The sequence below is a fragment of the Suncus etruscus genome, chromosome 3, assembly GCF_024139225.1.
Source record: "Suncus etruscus isolate mSunEtr1 chromosome 3, mSunEtr1.pri.cur, whole genome shotgun sequence".
In the NCBI taxonomy this organism is placed as follows: Eukaryota; Metazoa; Chordata; class Mammalia; order Eulipotyphla; family Soricidae; genus Suncus; species Suncus etruscus.
This window is the reverse complement of record NC_064850.1, coordinates 160,229,124-160,251,936: the sequence shown is the minus strand read 5'-3', so window position 1 is coordinate 160,251,936 and position 22,813 is coordinate 160,229,124. Positions and strand designations below refer to the sequence as shown.

The 22,813-nt window shown below is 37.5% G+C and overlaps 1 protein-coding gene across 2 annotated transcripts in view; it reads left to right on the top strand.

The window, feature by feature from the left end:
• The window catches only part of TRAPPC8 (trafficking protein particle complex subunit 8), an 86,529-nt gene that overhangs the window by 58,840 nt on the left and 4,876 nt on the right, over positions 1–22,813 (top strand). For both annotated transcript variants that reach the window (XM_049770202.1, XM_049770201.1), the window contains 11 exons: positions 304–434; positions 1,306–1,380; positions 2,406–2,532; positions 4,178–4,332; positions 7,881–8,323; positions 9,439–9,583; positions 13,412–13,508; positions 15,270–15,338; positions 15,664–15,722; positions 18,620–18,793; positions 21,245–21,346. In XM_049770202.1, coding sequence (XP_049626159.1) covers positions 304–434; positions 1,306–1,380; positions 2,406–2,532; positions 4,178–4,332; positions 7,881–8,323; positions 9,439–9,583; positions 13,412–13,508; positions 15,270–15,338; positions 15,664–15,722; positions 18,620–18,793; positions 21,245–21,346 — 1,577 coding nt within the window. The remainder of the gene's footprint in view (positions 1–303; positions 435–1,305; positions 1,381–2,405; positions 2,533–4,177; positions 4,333–7,880; positions 8,324–9,438; positions 9,584–13,411; positions 13,509–15,269; positions 15,339–15,663; positions 15,723–18,619; positions 18,794–21,244; positions 21,347–22,813) is intronic.

The window sequence follows — 22,813 nt, the reverse complement described above, 5'->3', positions numbered from 1 at the left end:
GAAGGGGAGTGTGTATTAGAATCTCATACATTAGTTTCCATTGATCAAACCAAGGAGTACAGCTCTAATATAGCTATGTCTTGAACAATTAGAATATAAAAGAGGGAGTAATAGTGTTTAATTGGAGAGAAACTGGGAAAATCTAGAGGTGATTCTAAAAGAGAATCATGAGTAAATAGAAATTTATAATGTGGTAGAGGTTGTAAAGGAAAAACAGTCAGGAAAGCAAGAAGTATTCAAAATGGAAGTGTAAGTGACGGATGAGGTTTATTAAAGCTCCTAATTTAGGTTTTTATTTTGTAGAACCAATAACAGTAGAAGTGGCTTTTAGAAACCCTTTGAAGGTTCCACTTTTGTTGACCGATTTGTCCTTGCTTTGGAAGTTCCATCCTAATGATCTCAATGGAAAGGGTCATGAAGAAGTTAAAGAACTAGTAAGTTATTAAAAGGTATTTGTAATAAGCATGTTTCACTTGATGCCAAATAGATGCTATAATAATAACATTTCAACCTGTTCATTCAGTGAGCCATACTTAGTATATATTATGCTTATTTTTCCTAATTATATTTATGTTCGATAATTAGGAAAATTATATTTGTTGAAAATTGAGAATTCAGAAGATGAGAATAAAAGTATACTGCCTTTTCCAATATTTAGAAAATTTTATTTTATTATTTAATTTAATTTAATTTAATTTATTTTTTAGTTTTTGGGTCACACCTGGAAGCGCTCAGGGGCCACTCCTGGCTGTACGCTCAGAAATCGCTCCTGGCAGGCTCAGGGGACCATATGGGATGCCGGGATTCAAACCACCGTCCTTCTGCATGGAAGGCAAATGCCTAACCTCCATGCTATCTCTCCGGTTCTTTTATTGCAAGACTTTTTATGTCTTTCTAATGTTGACATCATTTTATGTCTTTAGATATGGGATTTTTTCACACGGTGTATTATATTGGTTTTTCAATCTATGTTGATTTATATATATTTATGAAGATATATGCTTTTTTGGTATATTATTTCATTTTATGGGTGATCTGTAAGCCATTCTTTTATTTATTCATTGGGATTGTTTTTGAAATTTCCATTTGTTTGTTCTCAAAACTTAGTGATAAAATTTTTTGCCTAACTTTTTATTCTTCTGATTGTTTTTTTTTTGGGGGGTTATCTTTGATAATATCTTTGATGCATTGTGCTTGTGGGTTTCTCTATGCTCAGGGATCCATTCAATGCTGGGCATTGAACCCAAAATTGTTAATACTTTATTCACTAGAAATGTATATTTTACAAAATGATTTATTTTTCAGGTAACAAATGAACCTAAAATGATTGGAAGTGAAGTAATTTCAGAATTCCTAATAAATAGTGAAGAATCTAAAGTGGTAATTGTTTTATTACCTTTCTGTATGAGTATTTCTAAAAGTAAGATGGAGGCAAATTTTTTAAATTAAAAGGAAAATATTGGTGGGGGAAATATAATTTCATTGACCTTTGAGCTGCTAATTTCTACAGGAGGCTATCAAAAGTTTTTTTTTTTTTTTTTTTTTTTTTTAGAATCAGCGTGATAGTCTTAATATTTGGATGGCCAGAATGATTTGATTTTTAGTGACAAAAAATATTTGGAGTGGGGGAATTCAGTGTTCAAAAGGCTACTTTTAGCTGAGTGCTCAAAGGTTACTCTTGGTGACTGACTATGATGCTACAGATTGAATCTGTGCTTCTCCACATGCAAAAATTGTTCTCTAGCTCTTTATACTACCTCCTTTCCCCATTTATTGAAAATGCTGATGGGGCCTCAAGCCTACAATTGTTAGGGTTTAGTTTTGTATTTTGGCTTGGGGGATGGAGATGGGGTAGCTATTTGCTGCTCTGAGATGGGCACTCTTCCAAGCATTCAGCCTGCCATTGTTAACCTTTGTTTTGGTGCTCAGGTCTAACTGTATTTTGCTGGTGTCACCAGGATACACCCTTGGTGATCAGGGGTAGTATGTGCAGCTGGGAAGTAACCTAGACTTTGAGCATGCATTCCTGCCCTTTGAATCATCCCCACTGCCTCTTATTATTAGAGTTTTGAGGGTTTTTTTTGGGGGGGGGGGGGTCACACCTGGCAGCACTCAGGGGTTACTTCTGGCTCTATGCTCAGAAATCACTCTTGGCAGGCTCGGAGGATCACGTGGGATGCTGGGATTTGAACCACTGACCTGCATGAAAGGCAAACGCTTTATCTCCATGCTATCTCTCCAGCCTCTGGAGTTTGAGATTTTTTCATAAAAAATACTTTTCAGTAAGAGAAATGTTAAAAGTTTGGGTCAAGAGTTTATATATCTTCAGTATTATAGATCTTAGATATAGTAGTAATGATACCTAATGGAAACAGATAATAAGAGTGGCTTAAATATCTCCACAGGCAAGACTAAAGCTCTTTCCCCATCACATAGGGGAACTGCATATTCTGGGAGTTGTGTATAATCTTGGCACTATTCAGGGCTCCATGACTGCAGATGGCGCTGGTGCTGCTCCTGGGTGTCACACAGGTAAAGCTGTAATATTGCTAAACAATTAAAAAGCTAATAATTGGGGGAGGGGCATGGGGGTATTGGTGATGGGAATGTTGCACTGGTGAAGGGGGGGTGCTCTTTTTATGACTGAAACCCAACTATAATCATGTTTGTAAACATGGTGTTTAAATAAAGATATTAAAAATAATAATAAGTCAAATACCTTTTTTCATAGAAGATACCAGTTTTATACTCAACTGATTAACATAAAAGAATTGAAGATTTGTCCACAATGCTTAAAAGATGAAAGAAAAATTATATAAAAACTTACTAAATAAATAGCATTCTGAAGCTTTAAAAAAACTTAATAATTAAATAGCCATAGAATAAATTGATGAAAGTATAGATTTGGTGTACATCAGTAATTCATTTAATCTGATGGAAGAATGAATAACATGAATCAAATTCATATCTGTCAAAGATTCACATTTTATTTCCTTCTAAAGTGAGTTTTCTTTAGATTATTTTGGTATAACTAGCCCTACCCTATTTTGCTTCCTATTCTTGACCCAGGTTCAGTGAATTTTAACTGAATATATTTTCTGCCATTAATAATGCTTATGTCAGTACAAAAGCTATGTAAGATATTCCAGGTATTTTTGTTTGTTTTTGTTTTTTCTCTTTTGGGACCACACCCAGTGATGCTCAGGGCTTACTCCTGGCTTTGTACCCAGGAATTACACCTGGCAGTGTTTGGGAGGCTATCTGGGATGCCAGTGATTGAACCTGGGTTGACGCTGTACAAAATAAACATCCTATCCACTGTATTATCGCTTTGGCCCCAGATACTGTTTTTAAGTGTTATCTTTTTATAAAGCAGGATAAGTTAAGACTCATGTTTGCATATCATTGTATACTCAACACTATCAGTTCCATCTTATAATCTGTTGAGAAGTTGCAATTTTAGTGTTATATGATATTCTTGGGGCCCAGATGAAATTTTACAAACTTCTGTACCCTTTGTGGGGTGCTCTCCACTCATTTTTACTGGGGGCTGTTTAGTAAAGGATCAGACTATATTACCAATCCAGGCATGCGCCCCAGCCCTTTGAGTAGACTCCTAGACCTGGTTATACAGATTTGTGAAATGTAAAAAAAAGTACATGTTTAACATAGTTTATTCTTTTTTGTTTGTTGTATTTGGGCGCCTAACTGCTCCTGGCTCTGTGCTCACAAATCACTCTTGTTGACTTTAGGATCAAACCAGGTCATGTGATGATAAGTTGAGCATAATTTTGAGAAAATTACTATAGTATATTTAGTTTTATTCATGCAATAATTTGAGAATATATAATATTGAATATGGGTATAATCAAAAAGTTGATCTCTTTGATTTTGAAGTGATTTTCCTTAAAAATAGGTTTATAACGCAAATCAAATGTTGGATCTAACATAGCCAGTCCCTTTCTTCTGTGGTTAAATATAATCAAAGGACTTCCTGTTACATGTGGTTATTCCAAAAATTAAATCCTAATAAAATGTGGAATTAAATAGCAGCATACAATGGTTGTGATAAAAATGAAAAATAAAACATGCTTAGCTCTGATTTATGATGTTAATCATAACTATTATTTTTCCAGATTTAAAGTTATTTTAGGACATTGATCATTTCTTATTTCAGGAAAACATATCATGAGTGTGTCAGTCCGAGGAAGACAGGATTTAGAAATTCAAGGTCCTCGACTTAACAACACAAAAGAAGAGAAAACATCTATTAAATATGGTCCTGATCATCGTTTAGATCCCATAATCACTGAGGAAATGCCACTCTTGGAGGTATCTTGCCTTAACAAACCTCACAGACATAATTTATCTAGAAGGTCAGGTTTGAGTCCATTTAGATTGGTTATTTAATATTATATTGAATCATTTAAATCATCATATGGCTAGAATTTTTATTTACAAAGTTAAGATAATCATGTAAATTGTCATTAAGTCACACAATATACAATGTTTTATAAGTTCGGTAATTAATATAACCATACAATATTAGAAGTTGTTTGGGGCTGTGGTTCATTCGTTAAGCACTTTCATATGCGAAATACTGTGTTCAGTTCTCTGCACTGCATGTTCTCACAGCCATATATAGATCCACCCAGTACTGCCTAGTATTGCCCCTGAAGAAAAACAACTTTTTGTTTTGGGGCCACACCTGATAATACTCAGGGCTTACTCCTGTGCACTCAGGAATCACTCCTGGCAGACTTGAACCAGATGGGATGCCAAGGATGTACGAGCAGTGCTATTGCTCTGGCCCCAAATACCAAATTGTAAAAAGTAAAGGGGAGTGGCTTGAACTGTTGTATGTACAGTGGATAGAGTGCTTGTCTTGTAGTACATGGCCAACCTGGGATTTAATCCTTGGCGTCACATCTCTCCATCCTCCACTTCTTAGCAATGCCAGGAATAATTCCTGAGTGACCCCGAGCATTCTTGCTGGTTGTGGCCCAAAAGAAAAATTTGGGGGGCTACACCTGGCATCGCTCAGGGGTTACTCTTGGTTCTGCACTCAGAAATTTCTCCTGGCAGGCTGGGGGGACCATTTGGGATGCGGGGAATTGAACCTGAATTCTTCCAGGGTTGGCTGCATGCAAGGCAAACACCCTACCACTGTGCTATCTCCAGCTCACCAAAGCAAAAAATCGGTAAAAGCTATTATTGAGACCGGACAGATAGCACAGCAGTAGGGCATTTGCCTTGCATTCGGTCAACACAGGATGGACACCGGAGTGGCCTCAAAATAAACAAAAAATAAAGCTATTGGGGAAAAAAGCAATAAGCGAACACTACATTTTTGTTCTGTTTTTGTGCCACACCTAGTAACACACCTTGTTAACACAGTCTGGTTACTTCTGGCTCTGTGCTTAGAAATCACTCCTGGCAGGCTCACAGGACCATATGGGTTGCCCAGGATTGAACCCAGGTTGGCCTCGTGCAAGGCAATGCCCTACTCGTTCCCCACTGGGGAACCGAACCTTCTCCCACATGGTAAGCCGGGATACTCACTAACTATACTAATGAAGGAAAGCTTGAAATTCTTATTAAAAAAGAATGATTTTTTTTGTTTTGTTTTGTTTTTGGACCACACCCAGCAGTGTGCTCAGGTGTTACTCTTGACTCAAATTGCTGCTAGCAGGCTCAGGGGATATAAGGAATGCTGGAGATCAAACCCGGGTTCATACAATGCAGTGCAAATGCTCTATTGATGTGCTATCACTCCGCCCTAAAGAGGAATGATTTTTTTTTAGTAACATATAAAAACATGGAACCTAATCCCTATTAAAAAATTAGGTAGTATAGAAACATATAAGCAGTATTTTAATAAATTATATATCCTTTTGTCATGCTTTGTCAGAGATCTTAGTTGTAAATTTTAGAAACATGTAAGTAACAAAGAAAAATTATTTAGATTAATTTTTAGGGAAAATTCTTTTAGCAGTTATATATGATATTCTTATGTGAATCTTAATAATTTCAGTTATTGTTGGGTATAGTTTTAGTTTTTATTACTGAAAGTTTTTTAGCATATATTTTGATAGATACATATATTTTGATACCTATTGTATATATGTTGTATTTCATCTAGTTAAAACTAGACTTATAACTGCTTACTTAAAACTAGACATAGCATTCTTGAATTGGAGTATAATATAAAATTTTGTACTTTACCACTAAGTTATTTTCAGCACAGTATACTAATTTGTAATTTTAGTCAAAATCAGAGTGCCCACATCTCTGCCACAGTGGAATTTTATTTTATACTTTTGCAAAGTAGTAGTGAAAAAAAAAAATCAGTGTTTTTATTTACTGATAATAATCAGTTTTTATGATTTTTGTTAAAATCTCTTTGAAATTGTTACAGTAGGTAATGTGAAAGTGATATGTATATATGAGTGAAAATACTTGCTGAGATATATATATATATCTCATATATATATATATATATAAAGTTGTTCATGATTGGGTTCATTTGTACAATCTTCAAGCACCTGTTTCTTCACCAGAGTAGACTGTTAGCACCCAATTGTCCCCAATCCCTGCCCCAACAGCCTGCCTCTATGGCAGACACATATCTTATGTTCTTATTTTTTTTAAACTATTTATTGGTTGTTTGGTTTTTGGGCCACACCCAGCGGCGCTCAGGGGTGACTCTCGGTTTCTGCACTCAGAAATCGCCCCTGGCAGGCTGGGGGACCATATGGGATGCCGGAAATTGAACTGGGTCCCTCCCGGTTTGGCTGCATGCCAGGCAAAAACCCTAACGCTCTGCTATCTTTCCGGCTCCTTATCTTATGTTCTTTTATGATTTTTTTTATGATCTTATGTTGACTATGATATGTAATACTGTCACTGCCAGGTCTGACCCAAACATTTCCCCTTCCTTAAAGAATATGACCAGAATGAAGTCTTGTTCGAACTTTGATTAAGATGCATATTCGCTAGATTTTATAAAGTCTTTGGTACTCCTGGCTATATTATTAGAATATTTTTTCTTATACTGTTACCCCAATATTTCTTCTTTCTTACTTGCTTATCAGTAAAGTTTTGATATTTGCATTTTAGAATTATTAGGATACAAATGATGTAGTTAGTATATTACTTAGCTGGCCATATTTTGCCTCTAGAACAGGTCCATAGTTTCTTGAAATTATCAGAGCAGATGGTAGTCAAATTTAAAATATTTAGAGGTTTTTTTTTGTGCATGTGTGTGTATATTTATATCTAAAGTGTTCCCTACAGGCTTTTAAGTTGCACCTCAGAACCAAGCAAATCACTGTGGTGAAACATAGGAATATCACACTTTGGTGGAAAAAGCTGTGAAATTTTCCAGTCATTATTTAAATCAGGTTTTGCTTCCACATGAGTTATTAAGAGCTTGAGGTTGTTTAGAGGTTTTCATTTTTTAAATTATGTATGTGGAATCATGGATCTGTCTGTTCTTTCTCTATTGTGACTCTTCTCATCTTAATGATGTCTATCAATAGTAGAGCTACTTCTCAAGTTGAAAATTACACGAATTTTTTTTTACTAATAATGTTAAATTACTTGTGACTTCTCATTCTTATAAACTACTTAATTGTGAAAGTTTTTATGATAACCCTCTTATTGAAATTTACCTTTAAAATCATAATTATAAAATTTGCTATTGAGTGACATTCTTTGTTCTCTTAAAATAGAGCTGTGATGTGCCACAACTAAGGGAGATATCAAGGAAAACAAAATACTTGTAAATCCTTATAAAGAAACACCGTATCTTAAACCAATATTTATAAGAGGTTCAGAATTTTACAGACAATATAATGATATTTTTCTCTTCTGTACAGGTGTTCTTCATACATTTTCCTACAGGGCTCCTCTGTGGAGAAATTCGAAAAGCATATGTAGAATTTGTCAATGTCAGCAAATGTCCTCTTACAGGATTGAAGGTTGTTTCCAAGCATCCAGAATTCTTCACTTTTGGTGGCAACACAGCTGTTTTAACACCACTAAGTCCTTCTGCTTCTGAGAACTGTAGTGCTTACAAGACTGTTGTGACAGATTCTACCTCTGTGTGTACAGCCCTCATATCATCAGCTTCTTCTGTAGACTTTGGCATTGGCACAGGAAATCAGCCAGAGGTGATCTCTGTCCCCCTTCCTGACACCGTTCTTCTACCTGGAGCTTCAGTCCAACTACCAATGTGGTTACGTGGGCCAGATGAAGAAGGTGTTCATGAAATTAATTTTTTGTTTTACTATGAAAGTGTTAAAAAGCAACCAAAAATATGGTGAGTTTTACAGTGTTTTCAGACTTAACCATTTATTTAATATATGTGCCCAAATCTTGTTTGTATCTGAAGTTGCTCCTAAGTAAGTGCATTACTTTTTTCTTTAGTATCCTTCCATGCCTCAAGAACATATGGGGGGGCCCGGAGAGATAACACAACGGCGTTTGCCTTGCAAGCAGCCGATCCAGAACCAAAGGTGATTGGTTCGAATCCCGGCGTCCCATATGGTTCCCCGAGCCTGCCAGGAGCTATTTCTGAGCAGACAGCCAGGAGTAACCCCTGACACTGCCGGGTGTGGCCCAAAAACCAAAAACCAAAGAAAAAAAAGAACATATGGGGGAAATGTATTTGCAGTATATATGATTAGGGTGGTACTATAGTGGTGACCACTGAAGAAATCAAATTCATCTAGGCCGCACAATTTTCTCCGCCCATACATTGCAGAGCAATGTTACATATGATTGCTGTTTTTAGAAAATTAACTAGAAATGATTTTAGTGGAACATCTAAAATTGTCTTCTAAGACTTAACTTTGAAGATAAATACTATAATATCTGTAGGCACAGTTATATTCTCAGTAACTTCTTGAGAAAATGATAGAGTTCTCTGGCCAAGGCATTTAGGGAAAACTTTGTGGCATGTACTAGTGGTGAGTAAGCAGCATTTCAGAATTGGAATACCAGAGGGGGCTAGTCAAGAAAATAGTGGATATTACTGAGGTGAATGTATATATGGATGCCATTTACAAGTTAGGAGATAAAAACTATATTGTCGTTTGACCATAGTGTATAATGTATCAAAGAAGTAAGGATACCTTTGAAATAGGATTTATTACTATATGAGATTATTTTTATGTATTATCTGTATAATCCATATGAGCAGGGAACAGACTTAGAAAGAGAAGAGAGTCCTTCAAAATTGAGAAGAACCAATATTAATTCTGTTAGGCTAACTAGATGCTTTATTTTATTGTATTTTTTGGGGTTTTTTTAGAGGATAAATGGTCCTCTGAATGATCAAACTTTAGAAGCTTTTGTGGATACAGAGGATCATAATCAGGAAAGACTGCTCATGGAAAGGTGCTTAGATTAAATTTGAAATTTTTACTTCTTCAGTCACAGAATATTAAGGCATACTGCAGTCATTTGTACCAGCCGATCTTTGAATGTACGAGCCACTGTCTACCGGAGTAATTCTCTTGAAGAGGAGGGCAGAGGAGGCAATATGCTAGTCTTTGTGGATGTGGAAAATACCAATACTGTAAGTTAGTTTAAATTTTATAAGTATATATTTTTATTTCCATAAATGTATTTTTTTCTTCATAAGACAGCATTATTAGGAATTTAGAAATGTTCATATAGTGAATACTATCTTGTTTTAGTTTTGTGTTTTATCTTTTAGTTTTTTTCAGATAAAAGGAACTGGTGCCATTAATACATTTACATACATGGGCCAGAGTTATAGTACAGGGAAAAGCGATTCCAAGTACTTAATTGGTCCCCTGGGTAATGCCAGGAGTAAGCCCTGAACACTGCTGGGTGTGCCCCTAACTCCATCTTTTTTTTTTGGGTGGGGCATACCCATAACGTTCAGGGGTTACTCCTGGCTATGCGCTCAGAAATCGTTCCTGGCTTGGGGGACCATATTGGACACCAGGGGATCAATCCGCGGTCCATTCTGTACTAGCCCTGGCAAAGCAGATGCCTTATCGCTTGCGCCACTGCTTCGGCCTCCCAAACTACATCTCTTTCTTTTTTTTTTTTTCGAACTCCATCTCTTATAACTACATGTGACATATAGCAGACCTGTATGCCACTAATGCAATTCAAAAATATGTCATGAAATGATAGTTGGAAACAATAACTTTGGACAAGTACTGGATGCTGAAAGGAAGTAAAGTAACGTGCATGAAACCCCTTCAGTAACAATATTGCAAACTATAGTGTCTAAAAACGAGAGAGAGGAAAAATGTCTTGCTATCAAGGCAGACAGTGCAGGAAGGGCAGGAGGAGCGATGGGAGGGAAACTCAGCACATTGGTTGTGGGAAATGTGCACTTGTGAGGGGTGTTGAATAATGTGTGACTGAAATTTAATCATGAACAATTTTGTAACTATGTCATGGTGATTCAGTTAAAGAATTTATTTAAAAATATAAAGTTAGGGGCAGGAGTGATAGCACAGTGGTGGGGTGTTTGCCTTGCATGTGGATGATCCGGGATAGACCTGGCTTCAAACCCTGGCATCCCGTATGGTCCCCTGAGCCTGCCAGGAACAATTTCTGAGCACAGAACCAGAAGTAACCTCTGAGTGTACCACTGGGTGTGGCCCCAAAACCAAAATAAATAAATAAATAAATAAAGGCATAATAACCAAAAAAAATAAGATATCTCATAAAGTTTGTGAGAATCAATTTGATGTAACTAAATTTATTTACATTTATTTACATTTATTATGAATTAAGGAGTGATTCGCTTACATATATATATAATAACTAATTACAATTTTAAGTTTCTTTTTTTTTGCGTGTAGGGGGTGCACATCTGGTGGTGTTTAGGGGTTAGTCCTGGCTGTACTCAGCAATCACACCTGGAAGGCTTAGGGGTTGGTAGGGAAACGCACCATCTGCTGTGGATCTGACCTCTGTCAGTTGCTTGCAAGGCAAGCACCCTATTCTCTCTGTATTATTTCTTTGGCTTCTTTATAACTATTTCAAACAGCTATTCCTTTTTAGTTTTCCTTTTATACTTTATAAATGTTGATATTCTTGAAGAGAGTGTCATTTCATGATTTAGCTGTAGATTGATTTTGTTCACTTACTTTAAATCTTATTTATTCTGTAATAGCCTTTACTTTTAAATTTGCTTTTGCAAAGTTGGAGGGCCACTTTTGTTTTGGTATCACATTCATGAGTGCAGGGCTACTTTTCGCTAGGTACAAGGGGTCGCAAATAATAGTACTTGGTATACTTTGCAGTGCTGGGCATCAAACTCAGGACTTCAGCATGTAAAGTGTGAATTTTTTCCCCAGTCCTTTTAAAATTCACTTTTTAGGAAACTTGAATTAATATGATGGGGCCAAAGAGATGGCATAGAGTTAGGGCATTTGCCATTCATGCAGAAAGTCAGTGGTTCGAATCCCAGCATCCCATATGGTCCCCTGAGCCTGCCAGGAGCAATTTCTGAGCATAGAGCCAGGAGTAACCCCTGAGCACTGCCGGGTGTGACCTAAAAACCAAAAAAAAAAAAAGAAAGAAAAAAAAAGAATATGACATGATGGTACTTTGGTGATTTTTCTAAACTTTTTTTTAGAGTAAAAGTTTTCTGGCTTTTTTTTTTGGGAGGGGGGTCAAACCTGGCAGCACTCAGGGCCTATTCCTGGCTCTACGCTTAGAAATTGCTCCTGGCAAGCTCAGAGAACCATATGGGATGCCGGGATTCGAACCCCTGAGCCTGCCAGGACCAATTTCTGAGCGTAGAGCCAGGAGTAACCCCTGAGCACTGCCGGGTGTGACCCAAAAACCAAAAAAAAAAAAAAATTAATATGACATGATAGTACTTAGGTGATTTTTCTCAACTTTTTTTTAGAGTAAAAGTTTTCTGTTTTTTTTTTTGTTTGTTTGTTTGTTACTGTTGTTTGTTTGTTTTGGTTTTTTTTTGGTTTTTGGGTCACACCTGGCAGCACTCAGGGGCTACTCCTGGCTCTAAGCTCAGAAATTGCTCCCAGCAGGCTCGGAGAACAATATGGAATGCCGGGATTCAAACCACTGTACTTCTGCATGCACGCTTTGCTATCTCTCTGGTCCCATAGAGTAAAAAGTATTTTAATAATTTCAAGTGGGCTCTGATTCAGGAGGTTAATCATGTGCAATTTAAGTATCTGTGTGCATTGGCTGTACATTGCATTAAAACAGGCTATTAGAAAACAGAAAAGATCAAAAATGCTAGCATTTTGGTTAAAAATAGACAAGTGGTAAATATGTGGTTCCTGGGCCTCTCTGTACATAATGTCTGCATGCACATAATACTGCATCTCCCCACAACATATTTCTTTTCTTGCTTTCATACTTTCACATTGGGATGGATATGTGTCCTGGGGCTCTCACCCTTGGGAGAAGCCCAAGTTCTATTTATTTATTTATTTACTTATTTATTTAGGTGTTTTTCTTGGGGGGGGGGACCACACCCGGTGGTGCTTAGGGATTACTCCTGTCTCTGCACTCAGAAATCAGTCCTAGCTTGGGGGACCATATAGGATGCCAGGGGATCCTGGCTGCAGGCTAGTGCTGGCAAGGCAAACGTCTGCCTAACCGTTCTGCACCACCACTCTGGCCCTCCGAGCTCTCTTTTGAGTCTGTTACTCTCTCTCATCCTCTCCCTCCCTTTCAGAATTTTCAAATAAAAACTTTTTTTTTTTTTTTTTTTTTTTTTTTGGTTTTTGGGCCACACCCGGCGATGCTCAGGGGTTACTCCTGGCTGTCTGCTCAGAAATAGCTCCTGGCAGGCATGGGGGGGACCATATGGGACACCGGGATTCGAACCAACCACCTTTGGTCCTGGATCGGCTGCTTGCAAGGCAAATGCCACTGTGCTATCTCTGGCCCCCAAAACTTTTTTTTTTTTTAACAAAAACATTTGTCCAAAAAATACCTGGCTACTAATATTTTAAGTATCACTTATAACTCGTGATACATTGTTAGAACTGTATGTTTCAGTACATTAAAATTTACTGTTGTGAATACATCTTGAGATATTTTAGAGGTTCTGTTTTAGTTTTTGTTTGTTTGTTTGTTTGTTTTTGGGTCATACCTGGGAGGACCATATGGGATGCCAGAATTTGAACTACCATCCTTCTGCATGCAAGGCAAACACCCTACCTCCATGCTATCTCTCTGGCCCCTAGAGGTTCTGTTTTAAGAATGTTTGAAGAGTGTTGAAGTAATGTTAGCTTCTGAAAAATACAGTGGATCATTTCAAGATTAAACTTTCATCTGTGTTAATACTTTGGTAACAATGTCTAAGTATTCATTTACTGGAATATTCTGAATAAGTACTATTAAATCCTGAGTGACTCTTTACTTCCTTTTGTAGAGTGAAGCAGGTGTTAAGGAGTTCCATATAACACAAATATCGAGTAGTAGCAAACACTGGAAGTTACAGAAATCTGTAAATCTCTCAGAAAACAAAGGTTTGTTCCTTTTTCCCACCAAAAGAAATTCTAACATCTGCTAGGTTTATGTAAATAAGATAGAATTTACTTTTTAAAATATTTGGTTGGGTTTCAAGTTGACATGACTGAACCAAATCTCTTTTTTTTATTCAATTATAAAATTCAGTTGTAAAATTGAATTGAATTGTAAAACTGTAATATCTCTTTTTATTCAATTGTAAAATTACTATACATATGATTCAGGTTAAAGTTTTAAACAATGAAGGATGGAGAGAGCATATAGTCACTTGCTTTGCATTTCTGGGATCACATGTAATCGTCCAAACACCGCCAGGTATTAGTTATGAGCACAGATCTAGAAATAACCTCACTCATCTGATATTTCATGGTTTTTTCCTCCATATATCAGTTATTGTAAAAAACTCTTCTGATGAACACAACTTTTGGATTGAATTAACATTTTTGTGTTCTTGGTGTAGATCCCCAGGAAATGAATTGTAAGTTTGTATGGAAGCTCTTTTAATTTTTTGAGGTCTCCAAACAATTTTCCAAGGAAAGTTTGGCAACAGTTTGACCACCAGTGACTGAAAGTTTCTTGGTTTTTTGTTTGTTTTGTTTTTTTGGGTCACACTCGGCAGCACTCGGGCTACTCCTGGTCTTACACTCAGAAATCGCTCCTGGCAGACTCGGGGGACCATATGGGATGCCGGGATTTAAACCACAGTCCTGCATGCAAGGCAAATGCCTTTTCGCTGTGCTATCTCTCTGGCTCCTGAAAGTTTTTTTTTACCAAGTCCCTGCCGGCATTTATGACTTCTGACCCCTGTTACCTATTTTAGGCTTCTTTTTGTGTGTGTGTGTGGTACAGGAGGTTTTTTTTATTTTCGTATTGACCCATTTATTTCTACTATTGATTTTTTTGCAATGGTTTTTGTTGTTGTTGTTGTTTTGTGTTTTGGGTCACATCCGGCAGTGCTCAGGGGTTATTCCTGGCTCTACACTCATGGCAGGCTCAGAGAAACATGGGATGCCGAGATTCCTTCTGCATGCAAAGCAAACACCCTACCTCCTTGCTATCTCTCCAGCCCCATCAGTGGGGTTTTCTATCCTTGAAAGCTCCTTCGTGGTCAGTATCAGTCCTGCTGTTTTTTGTAGTGCTGCCTTCATTTAAATTAAGGTACAACTCACAAGACTGTTCTGTATTCAGTGCAATTTATTGACATTTGAAAAGGACCTGCATTAGTGGATTCAAGTATGTGCAATTGTTGACATAAATAAATGTAGGAAACAACGTAAAAATGAAAAATGAGTGAGATTGTGAATTCCCTGACCTCCAATTTTGCATCTTTCAAGCTATCTTTAACATATATATATATAGAGAGAGGGGGGGGTGGTGGTGGTGAAGAAGGTATTGATTGACACACGTATGACCACATATTAAAAGAAATGGAAAATTTGTCCTTTGTGGGGGTGGGTGATGGTCGGGCTGCAACATCCATGGCATCCCAGGGGCTACTCCCAACTCTGTGCTTGTCCTTGTTCTCAGCAGTGTTCAGGTATCATGTAGTGATGAGGATTGAATCAGGGCTTCCTCCATATGTCTCAAATCTCCCAAGTTTGTCCTTTTTAAGAATTTAGTGAGAGCCACTTAATTGCATTTAAAAGCCAAAGGCATTTTTAAAATTAAATATTATTGTAATCTTGAATTATTTTCTAGTTGATTAAGGTTTTAACTATCATAAGCTGAGAAAAATCTTTGAATTTTTTTTTTCTTTTTAGATGCCAGACTAGCTAGTAGGGAAAAGGGGAAGTTTTGCTTCAAAGCCATACGATGTAAGGATAAAGAAGGTAAGCTATTTAACTTACACTTTCTTTCTTTCTTTCTTTCTTTCTTTTTTTCTTTTTCTTTTTCTTTTTTTTTTTTTTTTTGGTTTTTCCGGCCACACCCGTTTGATGCTCAGGGGTTACTCCTGGCTAAGCGCTCAGAAATTGCCCCTGGTTTGGAGGGACCATATGGGACGCCAGGGGATCGAACCTCGGTCCTTCCTTGGCTAGCGCTTGCAAGGCAGACACTTTACCTCTAGCGCCACTTCACCAACCCCTAACTTACACTTTCTTAATGGTAATTTTATATTTTATATCAATGATATGATTTTTTTTTCTGTTTTTTTAGTTAATACACAACCCTCAGACAATTACACATTTGCTGATACTGTCTTTGGAAATGAACAGGTATGTACATATTGCACAGTATATGATTTTTAAGATCATAATTCTGGAATATCATTTCTTTGGCAAAACTATTGCTTTAGTAGCTAAAATTCTTTGGTGGCTGAATGTGTTAATTGTGTTGGATTTGCAACACAATTTTGCCTTAGTTTCCCAAAACAAACCAAGAATGCTAAATGGATGATATTCTTAAAATTGGTTAATATAAAATTATATATATAAACTTTTATAAATAATAAACTTTGAGACTATTACATGTGATTTGTATAGTACTTGGTATTAATAACAGAAAAGGGGCAATATTGAGGGAAAGCTGTTCATTAAAAAGCTTACTAGAAAAGGTAGGGTTTGATTTATTATGTAGTCTGAAACCCAAATATTAAGATCTTTTGAAAATTTAGTTCTAGTATTGTCCAGGGTAGCTACTTTACTTAGAACAATATTTTTCAGACGTTGCTTTCTAATGTGCATGAGTCATTGGGCATGTAGTTGAAATGTCATTGTCATAGTAGACCCTTGTCCTATCCTCCTCCCTGCTTCCACTGTGGCAAGCTTCCTAATAAAGACTAGTTCTCCTGCCTTTCTTTTTATTGGGTGTAGAGGGGGAAGCATTAGTTTTTAACATACTAAGTTTCTTCGTATCCCACAAGTCTCTCTCCCTCTAGTTCATTTCATTCAGCACTATGTGTCAACAAATCTCATGACTTAAACTTTTCCAGTGAGTGCATAATATTCCATTGTGTGTATGTACCATATATTGTTTATCCACTCATCTGCTCTTGGGCAGTTAGATTGTTTACAGATTTTGGTTATTATGAGCTGTGCTGCAATTAGCAAAGGAGTGCAAATGTCTTTTTATTCCCTTGTGTTTCTGAGCCCTGGGGGTATAGTCTCTGGAGTGGAATTGCTGGGTCTAAGAAAGCTCTATTTTTTTTTTGTTTGTTTGTTTTTTTCCGGCCACACCCTTTGATGCTCAGGGGTTACTCCTGGCTAAGCGCTCAGAAATTGCCCCTGGCTTGGGGGGAGCATATGGGATGCCAGAGGAGGTATCAAACCGTGATCCTTCCTTGGCTAGCACTTGCAAGGCAGACACCTTACCTCTAGCGCTACCTCTTCGGCCCCTATTCCCATTTTTTTGAGTTATGTTTTCCAAAAGTCTAGACCAGCAGTGTATGAGTTTGCCTTTTTTCCCTTTTCCAACTCATGTTGTTGTTCTTTATGATATGTGCCATTATCTGCTGCGAGGTGATATCTTACTGTTTTTATTTTCATTTCCCTAATAATTAATGATATAGAGCATTTTCATATTCCTTTTGGTCATTTTAAGTGAAATACTATTTTTGTTAGTTTGTTTTTGTTTTTTGGGCCATACCTGTTGATGCTCAGGGGTTCTCCTTACTGCACTGAGAAATCGTTCCTGGAATGGGGGATTATATAGGCCTGGGGTGGGGGTCAAACCACAGTCTGGCCTAGGCTAGCACACTCAAGATGTCAGACACCTTACTGCTTGCCCTCCTTTTTTTAAATACCATATTTTCCAGCATATAAGACGACTTTCGAAACAAAAAAAAGTCAACCCAAAATTGTTCGTTCGTCTTATACACCGAGTATATCCTGAAAAATGTTTCAATATGCCGCTAAACAAAACAAACGAACAAAAAAGTCAGGCCGCAGAGTTTCCAAATCTTTCTTGGGGCCTCCCAAACAGTACTCTGGAGATCTGTGGGTCACTTCTGGCAAAACCCAGCTAACCGTGTTGATGGTTCAGTGCTAGGGTCCCAGGATGGGGTGTTGTTTGGTTCATGTAGTGGGGGAGATTAACTGACGCCACCAGGGAATTGCCAGAAAAGGTGCCTATGATAAGGGACCAATCACTGCAAGGCTGTTCAGACCACCTCTCTAACTCAGCCAATCCAAGCAGGCTTTTGATGCATGCAAATTAGACAATGTTCTGGACCCGAATCTACACTGTCAAAAGCCTGTTCAGATGGGCCAGAGTCCGAGAGGAAGTCTATTACAGTAGAACCTTTGAACCTTTGCTTGTTGTGATTGGCTAACTGTGGTACATACAGTTGCAGCACAGGAACGTTCTGTCTGATACAGCGAATATAGGCCTCAACCTATGTTTTAACTCAAAATTAGGGGGTTGTCTTATACGCTGGAAAATACGGTACTCTTTTTATTTAGGGAAATCCTACAGTTCTCAACTCACTTAAAATTCTTTTCTTGTGTTTTTTCCCTTTAAAAACCAAATTAATGCCAGCAACTTCATTTATTAGTGCTTAGTATTCTAAGCATTGATTTAGAGATATTTGTTACTTAAAAAATGAACTTTCTTAAAGATGGAGACCATCTTATATATATACTTGAAAAGTCAAGACTAATGCCGTAACAGGGTGAACTTCATTATTTTGAGTAACAGCTTTAAGACTTGATAATTTGTACCAGATATTTTAGGTATTAGAGTCTTAGAGTGATTATTCTGTAGTCACTATATATAAATATAGTGACAAATTCTATCTTATTTAATGAGGGAGTTCTAGTGATTGAGTCTAGTATTTCATACAGATAGAGTACATGGGCCAGAGCGATAGATGGTACAACAGGTAGGGCACTTACCTTGCATGCAGCCAACGCTGGTTTGATCATCAGCATCTCAGATGGTTCTCCAAATACCTCTAGGAATAATTCCTTAGTGCAGAGCAAAGAGTAACCCCCTGAGGATTATCGGATGTGGCCCAAAATAAAAACCCACCCCATAGGGTTCATACTACCATTGAGCTACCTCCCTGATCCTATAGGAAATTATTGACTAATCTTACTGAATACATAGAATTAAGATTTTATCAGGCTATTTTTAATGGAAAGCATTTATGTGAACATGATTTTTTTTAAAACAGATAATAAGCTCAGCAAGCCCATGTGCAGACTTCTTTTATCGAAGTTTATCTTTTGAATTGAAGAATACACACAACCAGCTTTCTGTGCAGACAGAAAAACAGACAATAGATGATGCTGTGAGGTTAATTCAGAAGTGCAGTGAAGTGGACTTGAATATTATTGTATTATGGAAGGTAAGTGTGATTAAAGTATTTTAGCAGGCTTCATTATATAGAAACCTAATTCTTTAGTTGAATAAAATTAAGCTCAGGGGGCCGGGCGGTGGCGCTGGAGGTAAGGTGCCTGCCTTGCCTGCGCTAGCCTAGGACGGACCGCGGTTCGATCCCCCGGCGTCCCATATGGTCCCCCAAGAAGCCAGGAGCAACTTCTGAGCGCATAGCCAGGAGTAACCCCTGAGCGTCACAGGGTGTGGCCCAAAAACCAAAAAAAAAAAAAAAAAAAAAAAAATTAAGCTCTGTTTTATGGCTTAAATTTTTCATTTTTAGTAGAGGGGTTACTGGTAGAGCTCTTCTCTTGCATGTCTGAGGCTGGGTTTGAGTCATGGCATCACACAAAAATTGTGGGAGCTGATCTAGGTCAAATGGAAAAGCCAGACCTTTTACATGTGTGACCCTGGATTTAGTATCTACTGCTGCATGGCTCTATGGTGCTGGAGAGAGTACAGAGATAAGGCTCTTGCTTTACACATGACTGAGACCTGTTTGATCCCCGATACCACAGATGGTTCTCCAAGCACCATCACTAATAAGCCTTGACACACAGGTATGGCCCCAAAAATCCAGAGGTTTTTGGCAGCCTTTGTGGGTATCTAGAATTATCAGGTTGTAAGATGGCCTTCTGTGTTCTTTTTTCTGTTTGGATTTTGAGTCATCCCTTATGGTACTCAAGTGCTACTGTTAGTGCTTGGGGCTAATGTGTCAGGGATCAAATTGGATCAGCCATGTGCAAGGCAAGAACCTTAGTACCTATACTACCTCTGCAGATCCTTTTGCTTAATTTTATGAGACTATTAAAAAAGTTATAACAAGTCTCGGGATTCTATCCGTTGTCTCTATTCCAATCAAAGTCCCCCCAAAAGGTATTTATTTTATGCATTTCTGAATTGTGGATGGGTTGATGTTGAGCAAGTCCTGGGCTACTCAATGCCCGATAGTGCAACCTTCTTCTGAATGGCCAGCTATAACTGATTGTAATAACATAAGTACATTAAAAATAAACAGTTGGAATTGGTACAGAACTGTGACTAATTTTATAATCCTGTGATTGATTTTATGTCTGTTAAATGCAATAGTATAAAAAAATTCAGCTTGTCAAAAATTTTTAAGCCTTTGTATTTGCATAATTGACAGTAACAGTTTATTTATAGAGATATTTATTATTATATTGTCACAGAAACTATTCAAGAAGCAAAGAGTATATACTAGAATAATGTTGTCATAAATGATTTCCTCTTAGCACATAGGTTTAAGTATATGCCCCTTAATATAGATTCTCCAGGATTTGACTTTCTGAATTTATTACAGTGACTGATTTTATCCTTTGTGATAAACCATAAGTCATTTTAAAAAAATCAAAAAACTCGGGGCCGGGCAGTGGCGCTAGAGGTAAGGTGCCTGCCTTGCCTGTGCTAGCCTTGGACGGACTGTGGTTCGATCCTCCGGCATCCCATACGGTCCCCCAAGCCAGGAGCAACTTTCTGAGTGCATAGCCAGGAGTAACCCCCGAGTCACCGGGTGTGGCCCCAAAACAAAACTAAACAAAAATTAAAAAACTCATACTTTTTTTTTTTTTAATATTGAAGTCTAGTAATTTTGTTTAATTTTTTGGGCCACACCCAGTGACGCTCAGGGGTTACTCCTGGCTGTGCACTCAGAAGTTGCTCCTGGCTTGGGGGACCATATGGGATGCCGGGGAATCGAACCACGGTCCGTCCTAGGCTAGCACTGGCAAGGCAGACACCTTACCTCTAGCACCACCACGCTGGCCCCTTGTTTTTGTTTTTGGGTCACACTTGGTGGCTCTCAGGGATTACTCCTGACTGCGCTCAGAAATTGGCTTGGCAGCGTGCAAGGCAAACACCCTACCACTGTGCTGGACAAATTTAAGTACTATAGAGATAATTGGAAAATATTTCAAGAGCATCTTTATCATTTAGATCAGTTGTGCTATGTTGAGTCAAAACAGTGCTTTTTAAAATACACTTTATTGATTGAATAGTTATATTAGAATTATCATACTACTTTGAGTTTTAGTAAGTAGCCATATTTGCTATACTATTTTTACTTTGCATCGGATATTATATTGGTTGCTTTTTTGTGCTTAGGGGCCACATTTGGGGACTGGAGCGATAGGAGTCACATTTGCCAGTGCTCTGCCCTGGAGCTACTGGGTGGCAGAGCTCAGCCAGTTGAATGTGATTGTCACCATAGCTGTACCTGATTGTACTGACAGCTACCAGAGCTATCTGCTGTGTGGGGGAAAATAGAGTGCCAGGTATCAGATTCAGGGCATTCTACACACTAGACATGTGCATTATTACTTGGGCTATCTTCCTAGCCCTCACTTCAGTAACTTTTGAACTTACTGCCAACCCGGGTAATAGTTCTGTGCTTTGTATTTTTTAGGCATATGTCGTGGAAGACAGTAAGCAGCTTATTTTGGAAGGTCAGCATCATGTTATTCTTCATACTATAGGAAAAGAAGCTTTTTCTTATCCTCAGAAACAGGTAATGATGAGAGTTTGCTTTGGACTTTCCTGTGTCTTGTGCAATTGTTTGGTATTAATTGTGGTGTTAGTATATACTGGGTTATGGTGCACCAAAGATCACACTTTTTTTTTTATGATGCCTGGGATCCCAGATAGCAGAGCTACTGGGCCCACATTTAGTCATGTGGGGTAAGGCTTAGGATTCAACCCTTGGCCTTATCAACCTATCTACTGCAAATAAATTTTGTTAGTTACTAATGCTATTTATTTGTTATATATATATATATATATATTTTTTTTTTTTTTTTTGGTTTTTGGGCCACAGCCATTTGATGCTCAGGGGTTACTCCTGGCTATGCACTCCGAAGTCGCTCCTGGCTTGGGGGGACCATATGGGACGCCGGGGGATCCGTCCTATGCTAGCGCTTGCAAGGCAGACACCTTACCTCTAGCGCCACCTTCCCGGCCCTATTTATTAGATTTAATGAAGATAGTAACTAGTACCTCAAGTTTGCTGTTTATTTTAATATAAAAATTTTCTCGTCCAATTAGTATAAAAGTCCTATTTTATTTCTAAGTGATATAACATCTCAAATAATGACTAACTTGGCACTTAGAAGTTGTTTCTATAAAATTTTTGTGACAGTCTCATTTTATATATAGTACATCACATGCCTTTTATTTCTGTATTTAAAAATGTTTATGATTAGCTTGAACTTCGGATATAAGTGGCTTTATCTTGTTATAGATTTGGGGTCCAAAGATACGAATGAAACCTAGTAAAATTACTTGCATAATTTGAAGAAGCTTAGCTTACTCTACTCACTTGTCTATTATAGAACTCTCAAAAGAGAGTCAAGTACTTAGAATGAAGCTGCTAACAAGTCATTCAGCACTGTTTATGAAAGCATTTGTTTCTACTCTTAGGCTAGGAAAAGATAAATTTCAAACAGCTTATTTTTAACCTTTTATTAAAATGTATCAGAATAATGAATGGATAGATCATTCAGTTTCACAAAATTGAAAAACATTCCAATTAAACCAGGACTTAGATCTAGGAATAGAAATAGAACTTAACCAACATACCAGAATTTCTGCTCTTGCTCTCTTAGTCTCAAATGTTCCCTTCCCCAGAGTATGCTTCAAGTTATTAGAAATTTGACTAAACTTCTCATTCAAAACCAAGTTTAATTCTTGCTTTTATAGCTATATAAGCCAAGGGTTATTAGATTTTCCTTTACAAAGGCTTTTGTAATATTTTGCTGGCTGGAGGGTCTTGATATAATTGCTCATCTGTGTTTTTTGGAGTCCGAAAGCATCCAGAGACTTTTAAACTTCAAAAGCATAATAAGATAAGTTTTTTAAATTTTTTTTAGTAAAACATGTTTTTTTAAAAAAAAACTTTACATTGAAGGAAGTTGACTTTGGCAAAACCTGCAAGAAATAAAATCCAACTAGGCCAGCTGGAAACAACAAACAAGTGACC